The 11,546-nt window shown below is 47.7% G+C and overlaps 1 protein-coding gene across 1 annotated transcript; it reads left to right on the top strand.

Annotated features, from left to right (window-relative positions):
* The first annotated feature begins 479 nt into the window (after nt 1-479).
* LOC144098020 (uncharacterized) lies at nt 480-10,131 on the top strand. The gene is made up of 3 exons (XM_077630590.1): nt 480-545; nt 4,844-5,776; nt 10,018-10,131. Exons 1-3 carry the CDS (start codon nt 480-482, stop codon nt 10,129-10,131), a joined length of 1,113 nt encoding a protein of 370 aa, XP_077486716.1.
* Nucleotides 10,132-11,546: the final 1,415 nt, after the last annotated feature.

Genomic DNA, 11,546 nt, shown 5'->3' with positions numbered 1-11,546 from the left:
ACGGTCATGGAACTTTTCTGCCGCAACCAAACACCTTTAGATGATAATTCTACACCTAGAGTAGTCCAGGAGTTGAACTCTGTTTTATTTAGGCGCGAGGCTATCCGCAAAGTATAGGCGGTAAAGATGAAAAAACGTAGCGCAAAGAAACGAGGACACAGAAAGACGGACAACACACGGCGCTTTTCTGTGTCCTCGTTTCTTTGCGCTACGTTTTTTCACCTTGAAGTTATGAACCAACAAGCCCAAGCATATACCCTGCGGTAAAGATATTCAGAAAGAATATAAACTTATGAGGCGGTGTCAGTCAGGAAGCGGATAGACGTGCCTTCAATAAGGACAGAGGCAAAAATTCCATTTTTCCTACTGTCAACCTGTAAAATAACCGCACTGCTCGAGTCATTCGGCATTGACGGCGCATCAGCAGTGTCTTCGACTTGCTGAATTTCAAAATCAGACGACTTGCAAAGAAAGTCCAAATGGCCCACTTTGCCGCACTGGCGACGCTTCCGGGTGCGGGCCCGGCATACGGGGTTGTTCGGCAGGTGAGCAGAAGAACCTCAGCGGTAGCACATGCGCTCTGGATGCGCAAAGGGGCAATTCGATGTGTGACAATGGTACTTGCTACACTGGGTCTAAGGTGTTTGCCCCGATGTGCCCACGCCTCCAACGCGCTGTACTGGAGCGACCTCTTCAGATAACTGCCTGGCTCGCACTGACGCGTGCGTGGCAAAGAGACGAAGCCACACGCGTTGCAGAGGAGACCATCTGGCTTTCAATGGGATGGGGCTGGGGATCGAAACAGCCTGCATTTGCAGCTTGCAACCGCAACCACTGTTCTGTTGTCTACCGATTTTCGACCGCGTTTCTTTTCTTCGAAAGTAGCGCCATGATTGCACAGAGGGCCCTGTTGTAAATGCGTCATAAAAATGGCTTTACTCTGCTCATGTTTAGCAGGCGGCTAGACTGTGTAAGGGTGTGTGTGCGGACACGGATAGTCCACAAGAAGAATGACGCACGAAACGCTTTCAGCTTCATTTGTCGCTTAGCCATCCACCGTAATTATGCCTGTGAGCTGCCAAAGAAAAACAGTAAAAAGAAACAAACAGAAAATACTGCGTGTTGCGGCACGCGATACAAAGGGCGACAACATCTCGTAACAGATGTGACAGGTACGAATGCAAATGTAACAAGCAATCGCAATAAGCCCACGTAGACCCAAAGCAATACAGGCTCATTACTTTCTGGAACTGGGGACATAAAGTGGCGTAAGACATCGGAAACAAATGGGGGCAATGTATGCTGTTAGTGCGGTTATAAAGACGTGTGATGATATTGAAAAAAGAAAAACATTTTTTTCGGCTTTTCAGTCATCGAAACACGCACGTCGAAGCAACTTCCTGTGCACTTGTGCATCTTCGCCATTATTCAGCCAGGCAGCCTTTCGTAGCTAGAGAGTCGACCGCTTGGGACTGATCGCGCTGTCTACCGTTCCCACATCTGCCATTCTTACCAATTTATGCTTTTCCACAGAACATGGAAATACTGCAGACCACAGCGGTTACGCGCTCCACGTACCTCTTGTCGTGTCAATTTTAACTGGCCCAAAGAGAAAGACTATAAATAACATCCGCCGATATATATCGAAAACAAGCAACTGTAAATCCAGGGCATCTCTTTATCCGATAAAAATGGCATGTGTACATACGCTGTGCGGTATGATCAATCGTAGCTAATGTACCCGGTATGGCGCGACATAAAACACATTGTTTTATCTCGTGACGATTGTATTGCTAACAAATTTCTGTTTTACTCGCTTTCCAATACAACACGAAGCTATTTAAATGGTACTCACGCATTCGTATTCGTATTGTCTTATATACCTAGATGATGTGGATGAAATTGAACGCTTTTATAACGTCCCACACCGAACTGAGACCTCAATGGAGGAAGGTTTGCAACACGGGACCACGAGCACAGCCGTAGAGTTCCGCTGCCATCGCACCACAGCGGCAAGGTTTGCTTCGTTCGTTTCTCTGGGCACAGCGCTGTCTCAGTTTTGGTTGCAGTCATGCTAGCAGAGGTGTCCTATGGGAGCTGCATGGCAGATATTCACCGGGATTCACCGAATCGTGGCAGTCGGAGCATGTCGGTTCACCAGTAAACACGCTGACGCCAAGCTGTTATGCGCTACAACATTGAAGGCCACCAATGCCATCTCCACACATGGCGCCACACTCACATGGTCAAAGTGGCCTCGGTTGACAGGGCAGCCAGTCGGCGAACCGTTTCATAAGGAGTTTACCGGAGCATATGGTTATAATTAGTGGGAACAAATACGTTTTCCCCACTTAACCGCGGCTGCCACAGTTTAGAACAGCCGAACCCCGCCCCGTGATCGCGTGCGCTGCCGAGCGCACGCCGACCACGGCGGGTCTTACTCTGAGGGAAACGAAGAAACGACACATTGGCTAACACAAACAGACAATACTACAACAACAATAACGCCAACTCAACTAGCAAGAAAACAAGCTAAGGAATCGACGTTGTCCGACTCACCAGCAATGTTACGAACGAGTGTTCGCCCACGTTAGGGCAGGTGAAATACTCCGCGGCCAGACGAGGCGAGATGCGGGAGAACGTTCTGCCGCTACGGTGTCGCCACGCTGGCGAAGAGCGGAGCGTCACGCCGAACAGTCCATGCGCGCCTAATTTCCGAGCCCAAGAGAAAGCTAGTCTCCCCCGCACACGCGAGCGCAATGAGACTGTTCATGGCAATGAGACTGTTCATGGCACGCGACGCCGGCGCCCTCCCTTGTTAGTTACGGTAATTAACAAGGGTAGGGAGGGTGCATCGCGGAGAAGCAAACCCTAAAGGGGACGAAGCGGAGCGAGTTCCCCACAAAAGAGAGAAAACGAGGGAGCGCCTCGATCAGAAACTGATTGAGATTTTCTCGTACTGCTAGCTTCTCGATGCTCCTTTCGGGCTTGCAGCGATAGGTTTTAGAAGGAGGGGTCGCAGTCCAGGATGTGATTCCTTTTGAACAGCGAGCCACTATCCCCCGGCAAAATTAGCTGGCTCTGGAGATTGAAAAGATAAACAAAATGGTGCTCGATTTGCGTAGTTATGCAAAATCCGAATTAGGTGCGCAAGCAGTTCGGTTTTCACTTCGCCTAGTGTGCCGAGATCCCGCGTTTAGGGATGGCAGTTGTTTAGGTAGCGTTAATGGATTATTGTCCAGATATGCGGAATTGGTCATTCTCTGCATCCATAGATCGCTTTGAGTATTCGCGCCAATGCTGGCGCAGTGGTGCAGTGGTCAAGCAACGCGCCACTGTCCTTCTGTCGCAGGCGCTGCCATCGGCGACACATGGGTTGCCTAGGTTGGATTGCGATCCAGGTCGCTCTTCACGAGCAGCCTCTCACGATTCGTTGAGCAGCCTGCCACAAAACTGGCCTCAGACAGAGAGACAGAAAAACACACAAAGGCTAAATGAGAGGAATCGCCACTATAAAAGCAAGCGCACTAATAAATAGGCAGCACGGCGGTAGCAATCTTCGACCATGGTTCTAGCTACTGGTTGGCATAGAAAATTTCCACCCTGAGCTGAAAGTACAAGCCTCAGCGCACCTACATGGCCAGTGAATCGCCTTGCTCAAACTGAGCGACGCCGAGCTACTGAGAAGGCATTGCGACCCGTGGAACATTTTTTTTAATGAACAGACTTGATGCTTAAGAATTTATAGCGTGTTCAACTCGACAACGAATTCAGTTCGTGGGCTAAGATGCCGCTACTGTGGTGCGTAGTGTTATTCAAGTGATTTCGCCGAAAATACCATTATTCGTAAAACCAGTCACGACGGAGTAACTTCCCCGCTGCCGCCGTGTCGAATAGGGGTAGCTGCGCAATTAAAGGTGACCATCACTAATACTGCGAAATCTGCAGCATTGTTTTTAAACTGCGTGGGCTTGAGAACAGCACCAGGATGCGGCCACCTAATCCGCTCTGCTTCTTCGTCCAGGTTACGGCATGGGCTCTGTTCAGCAATGCGCCGCTATCGTCACCTACTCATGAGATCAGCAAGCTGCCCTGCCACTTCAACGACACTTGTGATGTCGCATGCCCGCAAGACAGGCACATTTTCATCGCCGTCCCTCCATCGCATGAAAAATCCAGATCAACAGCGACATCATTTGCTGCCTATATGAACAGCTGGCGGGCCCCCGGCGCCCTTAGTGGGCGTGAGAACAGCACCAGGATGCGGCCACCTAATCCGCTCTGCTTCTTCGTCCAGGTTACGGCATGGGCTTTGTCCAGCAATGCGCCGCTATCGTCACCTACCCATGAGGTCAGCAAGCTGCCCTGCCACTTCAACGACACTTGTGATGCCGCATGCCCGCAAGACAGGCACATTTTCATCGTCGTCCCTCCATCGCATGAAAGATCCAGATCAACAGCGACATCATTTGCTGCCTATATGAACAGCTGGCGGGCCCCCGGCGCCCTTAGTGGGCGTGAGAACAGCACCAGGATGCGGCCACCTAATCCGCTCTGCTTCTTCGTCCAGGTTACGGCATGGGCTCTGTTCAGCAATGCGCCGCTATCGTCACCTACCCATGAGATCAGCAAGCTGCCCTACCACTTCAACCACACTTGTGATGTCGCATGCCCGCAAGACAGGCACATTTTCATCGCCGTCCCTCCATCGCATGAAAGATCCAGATCAACAGCGACATCATTTGCTGCCTATATGAACAGCTGGCGGGCCCCCGGCGCCCTTAGTGGGCGTGAGAACAGCACCAGGATGCGGCCACCTAATCCGCTCTGCTTCTTCGTCCAGGTTAGTTCTGTTACTTCCCTGTACGCTAAGAAATCTAATGACGTGTGCCTGTTGCTGTTCCCATGCCCGGGAGTTTTGCTTTGTGTGTTCAGTGAATGCTTTGATATTGTAAACCAACTGCTGGCGTTGTCCGGGGACGTCGAGCTCAATCCTGGGCCTAACACGAGGCATCAGGTACAGGACTCTCTTCCTGACGTCCAGTCTAAGCAGTTGGAAGATATGTTTGCAATACTGGAGACTTTGAACACGCGAAGTGCGAAAATGCAACTGGACCAAAAGGCTTTCATAAAGTCTATTGATGATCTTAAGAATTCCCAGCTGAAGTTAGAAGATTTGAGCGAAATGAACGAAAGATTAACTAACGTTGAGCGCAAAACTGTTACCATTGACGAAACCGAGAAGGAAGTACATCCTTTTCAGCAGTTAGTTGACCAACTTTCTAGTGAAAACTCTCAGCTGCGCGCGCGCCTGCCTGAACTTGAAGACAGGCAGCGACGCGATAACCTTCTGTTCTATGGCATGCCTGACGCGCAATCAGAGTCCTGGGCTCAGTCAGAAGAAAAGCTAGTCAAGGTTCTTTCATCCTGCTTGGAAATTCTGTCCTCTGAAATTTTGATCGATAGAGCGCACAGGCTCGGTGGGTTCGCATCGGAAAAATGTCGACCAATTATTGCCAAATTTTCATCCTTCAAGGTAAAGCAGAGAATACTGCTGAACTGTTCTAAGCTCAAGGATGAAAAAATTACGCTTAGCGAGGATTTTTCTTTGGCCACCCGTCACGCTAGAAAACAACTGGTTGGATTTGGCAAATCCCAGCCGCTCACTTTCAAGCTTCGCTTCAATAAGCTTTACATAAAAAATAAATGCTACTCCTACAATCACTCTGATGACTCCGTTCATGAAATCCCAAGCGCCTCCCGTTGCCAACCGACCGTTCTGAGGACCCTACGAATGATACCCACAGCGCCTCCGCGCCACCGACCGAACTTGTTACCAATTAGCACTGCGCGAGGGACAGTGGAACTAAGTCCCCGGCCATTACCTTACTTTCTTTTTTGTTCACAAATATTTGCAGCATAATACCTAAACGAGATGATCTTTGTTCTGTAATTGATGCTTGCGATGCTGCCATTGTATGTCTTACTGAAACCTGGCTATCGGCGAAGATAGATAGCTGTGAACTTCTTTCTTGTAAAAAGAGATATAACATTTATCGGTCCGACAGGGGTTCTAGATGTGGCGGAGGCGTGCTTGTAGCTGTTGCTGATACTGTTATGTCTTTTCCGATCCATTTTGTAAGCGCGTTGGAACTTGTACTGGTTTAAATTCGCACATGCTCTAGGAAATTGATAGTGGGCGTTTGCTATCGTCCGCCGTCTACCTCCCCCACCTTTGTAAACGATCTTCATGATGTCATTCATATGATTACAGTCCGTTATCCGAGCAGTCCCTTTATCTTACTGGGTGATTTTAATTTCTCCAACATAGTGTGGTCTAATGTGAGATCTTATTGTGAACCTTTTTCAAGTGAATGCGACATGTTCTTGAATTTGTGCAGTGATTTTAACTTATCCCAACTTGTAATGCAAGCAACTCGAATTTCACCTACTGCGTCTAATATCCACGATCTGGTACTCACCACATCGCCTGATTTTTTCCAGCCCTTATCATACTTGCCAGGGTTAAGTGACCACCTACTCCTTCATTTTGCTTTGACCTGCGCAGTTCCCCATCAACGTAACCACAGTAAATATATCCATGATTACAAAAATGCTGATTTTGATGCTATTAACCTTGAACTGTCTGTTTTTCTAGACAATTACTTGGTAAGCTTTCATGATCGCTGAGTGAATGCTAACTGGAGCCTGTTTAAAGAAAAAGTTGCTGCACTCACTGAAAAATATGTTCCACGCTTAGTCATCACCTCTAACCGTCAATCACCATGGTTCACTAAATCGTTAAAACGGCTCTGTAATAAGAAAAAACGCATGTTCCGCTCTGCAAAACTAACCGGTTCCCAAGAACGTTGCACTGCTTATCAGGCCGCGGCCCTTGAATATAAAAGTGCATTGAAGGATGCCAAAGATTTGTTTTTCAATGACACATTATCTTCCCTTTTGATAAATAACCATAGGCAATTTTGAAGCGTAGTTAACAAAAAAGACAATTCATCCATCAGCCGTAAAGACTCCAGTGACCAACTAATTCATCCTAATGAATGTGCAAATGTTCTAAACAGTGTATTCGTTTCAGCTTTTTCCAAAAATCAGTGTTCGGTAACCCCTGCATATAACAGTGCTGACGTTTTACCGATGGATTCTATTGTCTTTGATCCTGCTGGAGTGGAAAAAATAGTCGAAAAACAAAAGGTTTTTTCATCATGTGGTGTTGATAACATTAGTTGTAAGTTCTTGATTAAAACCAAAGTATACAGCACAATAATACTCTCTAACCTATTTCAGCAATCTCTTGAAACAGCATGCATACCTGATGACTGGAAGGTTGGGAAGATGATTCCCTTGCATAAATCTGGTGATCAACATTCCCCGCATAATTATCGACCCATCTCACTTACCAGCATTCCGTGTAAAATCATGGAGCATGTTATTTACTCTCACCTTGCATCGTTCCTTGATTCTAAAGCCTTTTTTTGGACAGTCAACATGGATTTCGGAAGTGGTTTTCTTGCGAAACACAGCTTTTAACCGTCACACATGATCTAAACTCATTCCTCGACAGGGGTTCCGTTGTCGACTGCATATTCCTCGATTTCTCAAAGGCGTTTGACAAGGTCTCTCATCAACTGCTTTTTTTTAAAACTTAGTAAACTTAACCTCGACCCTAACGTTCTTAGGTGGCTGCATTCGTTTCTCACTAATCGTTCACAATTTGTCACCGCTAATAATGCTTCTTCCTTCACTTCTCCAGTTGGATCTGGAGTACCACAAGGCTCTGTTCTAGGGCCTCAGCTTTTTCTTATATATATCAATGACTTACCTGACAATCTATGTTCAACAATAAATCTTTTTGGTGATGACTGCGTCATATACCGCGAAATTAACAGTGACTCTGATATAGCTCTTCTTCAATCGGATATTGATCATGCTCTTGAATGGACTAACAAATGGAACATGGAACTAAACATAAAAAAGTGCAAGTACATGCGGGTTTCTCGTCGTAACACCACATTGCCTTCATATCGTCTTAATACTTGCAGCCTTGAGTCTGTGCCTTTTTACAAATATTTAGGTGTCTTCATTTCCCATAATCTTTCTTGGAAAGTACACATAGACTTTGTAAGCAATAACGCTAACCGCATGCTGGGCTACATACGCCGTAACATTATTCTTTCTTACAGCTCCGTAAAACTGCTTCTCTACAAGTCGTTGGTTCGTAGTAAACTAGAATATGCTGCATCTATCTGGGACCCCTATCAAGAGACACTAATATACCAACTCGAATCTATACAGAACCGTGCGACCCATTTCATTCTCTCGAATTATCACCGTAACTCTAGTGTCAATGCCATGAAATCAAGCTTATCACTCCCACTACTGTCGCAACGTAGAAATATATCCCGCGTTTGTCTATTTTATACGACTTACTACGATAACCCCATCCTTAAGAGAAAATTTATAACGCCACCTTGCTACGTTTCAGCTCGGATCGATCATCGTCATAAAGTTGGTATTCTTTCATGCCAAACAAACCACTTTTACAACTCATTCATCCCCAGCACATCGGCACAATGGAATCGCCTTCCCCGATCGGTCGTCGAAATAAGTGACCATTCTGTGTTTAAATCGGCTTTAACTAACTTGATGGTAACATAGCATATGTAATTCTTGCGCCCTGCCGTTTATTATTTTCAGCTTATGTGGTAGTTCAAACAGACCTGGTCTGCGTGGTATGCTTGTTTGCGTGGTATGCTTACTTTTATGCTTACTTTTATTATTTGCTCATAATTTCGTGTTAAATGACTGTTAATTTGTTTGATTGTATTTGCTGTAACCTACTGATTTGCGCGAGCCATATTTTTGTTCAAATTTTTGTGTTACTTGTGACTGCTGTTCTTTTGTTATTTTGTCTATTGTACCCCACTCCCCTCTGGAATGCCCTCGGTCCCTGAGGGTACTGAAATAAATAAACTATTTCTCTCATTCCTGCCATTCAACTGAATGCTTTCTGTACTTAAACGACCGTTAAGGTGAATAAATAAAGCAAGTCAGGGTACGCGTTTTACAGGCAAAGCATTTACGCTAAAATAGATGAATTAAAAAGAGCATTCGGCTAAATGACACTGATTTTTCTAATTTCACAACGTGAACAACAACGTAAGGAAGTGAATTTAGACAGCTAATACCATTACCTGCATCACTTAGGCAGTTGTGGCACCGGCGACACCATTTATAGGTTTAACCACACGTTATCAGGAAGCAAAGCCGGCGCCATGATTTTTACTGGCCATAATCGTAAATATAAGCCTTTTTACACAAAAAGTGCGATGGCCTAGCGACTATCGTCGCGAGCGATAACATGATGATAACGCGATTATATGGATAGCGCTTTTAGCGCCAGCGGAGGAGGAGGAGGAGGGAGAAGGGCAGAAGAGGTAGAAGGGCAGAGGTAGTAAAAGGAGCGTGTTCACTGGTGCCTCGTGTCTGGCTTGCTCGGGGTGTTGATCTATGGTAACCATCGCCACTTCACAGCGCAGCGCCTGCAGCTGCGGCACAAACAGACAGACGAGTCAAAACCCTGTCGCATGGCCTCCGAGTGCGGTACCTATCCTGGGCCCATATTCCTCCATCACAGCCGGGTTCTGCGCTGAACGGGCAGGAACATTAAAACCGGCTCCAGCTGGCTCCCAAAGCAAAATGTATTTTTGCCGCTGTGGCTCAGTTGTTAAGGCGCTAGTCTGCTGAGCCAGACTGCCAGGTTCGAACCCAACCGCAGCGGTCGCCCGGGAACGCAAGGCGTCCGTGTGCTGTGCGCTGTCAGTGCACGTTAAAGATCCCGAGGTGGTCGAAATTTTTCCGGAGTCCACTACGGCACCTCTTTCTTCCTTTCTTCGTTCACTCCCTCCTTTATCCCTTCTATTACGGCGTGGTTCACGTGTCCATGAGATATGTGAGACAGTTGCTGTGTCATTTCCTTTCCTGAAAAACCAATTTTAGGTGACAGTCGACCACGTGTTACAAACGCCCAGCGCAGGCTGCAATCCCCCACACACCGCATGCCAGCAGAAGCTGATGGCCGGGCAAGGGGAGGAACAGACGCTGCTATCATGATGACCTTGATGGGGAGGAATATGGGCGCTTCGAAGATGGATGAACATGTAATTGTGCATCGTGCTGCCCGTGCAGAACCTGCATGTTGGAAGCGGGACGGAATTGCTTTCAGGTGAGAAGGTGTCTGCCTGTGGCTGCGAGTACAGGGCATCTTCCTCTCTCTAGGGTACAGCGAGGTGCAGGGTACGTTCGTCAGTCCCCACGGCATCTGCCAAATTGAAGCTCAATGCATACCCCACATCTCAGCGGAGCCGTTAACTATCCTCCGGACGAAAGTTTCCGCTGCGTGCAAAATAGCGCCCATTAGCGTCAAATCCTAGGCATAGCAGGGTTGCCCTTCAGGCGAGCACTTGCCACGAGTCTCCCAGGAGAACAATCGGACCGAAACAATGGCCTAAACGACAGGTGTACCCATACAGACGCACATTTATTACACCCTACGTGACACCGCCACTAGCACACAAAACTAACAAAACAAACAAAACACAAAGACTATCAATACACACTACCCGGCAACACTGCTACTAGCGTCAACTACTACCGTTCTACTGTTAGCCGTCGGCGTTCGTGCTCACTGTTGGTTTGGTGTGGATGCCGCGTTGCATGAGCAGTATCCGGCGTCGAGGTGGCGTTCGATGGGCTCAGGCTAGCGTCGCTGGCGGCATCGTTGGCTGCGTCGTACAAGCTACCGGTCCAAGCGCCCGAGGAGGCGATGATGGTGATGTTGGCGCTGGGGGCACCACCCGGATGGGTGGCAACAGCGCTGGAGGCGCCCCTGGTCGTAGCAGGTGGTAGCGCCCTCCGTCGACTCCCCGGAATGGGCTCAGTAACGGCAAGTAGTCCACGGTGCGAAACCGTAGAACTCGAGCTCACCGGAGCAGTAGCCGGCGTTTCTCTCTTCCTGCCGAAGCGTCCCTGACCCGCCGGAGCCTCCGCTTCTGATCTTTCCCTAGTGTCGCGCTCTACCTCGCGCTTTTATAGCCTTGGCGTTAGTCCACGTAATCCTTGTCGCCGTCATTTTCTTCTTGTCTTCTCCACCAATCATCTCATCGAACTTCACTGGATACTTCTTCATCTTCTTTAGTCTTCGGTTAATCCACGTCATCCTTATCGCCTACCTCGTCGTCTTCTTCAAACCTCTTTCGTTCAGACTTCTAGTTCAAAATCCCCATTATATGTGACGAGGGCCCCCTCTCAAGAGTTTTTCCATGAAAAACTGCTCATATCATCCTCATCTTCATGCCTTCCAGCCAACCGACTATCTTCTGTAACGATTCTGGACCCAGCACACAACACACCGCAGATGTCAAGCACACACCACTAAAACAGCACATCAAATTGCACTTACAGAACATTAACACACCACTGCCGTTGTCCGTACGGTGCCCTTAATTCACATGTAAATGTCCACAACA

This window comes from Amblyomma americanum, chromosome 7 (genome assembly GCF_052857255.1).
Source record: "Amblyomma americanum isolate KBUSLIRL-KWMA chromosome 7, ASM5285725v1, whole genome shotgun sequence".
Taxonomy (NCBI): Eukaryota; Metazoa; Arthropoda; class Arachnida; order Ixodida; family Ixodidae; genus Amblyomma; species Amblyomma americanum.
This window is presented reverse-complemented; position numbering and strand designations above follow the sequence as displayed.

What these genes read in the sequence shown, in the direction of transcription:
- LOC144098020 (XM_077630590.1), top strand. Translation starts at nt 480, where the DNA reads ATGGCCCACTTTGCCGCACTGGCGACGCTTCCGGGTGCGGGCCCGGCA. An exon ending in CATACGGGGTTGTTCGGCAG is followed by an intron (nt 546 to 4,843) that starts GTGAGCAGAAGA and finishes TTCTTCGTCCAG; the next exon opens with GTTAGTTCTGTTACTTCCCT. An exon ending in CCTCCCGTTGCCAACCGACC is followed by an intron (nt 5,777 to 10,017) that starts GTTCTGAGGACC and finishes AACCAATTTTAG; the next exon opens with GTGACAGTCGACCACGTGTT.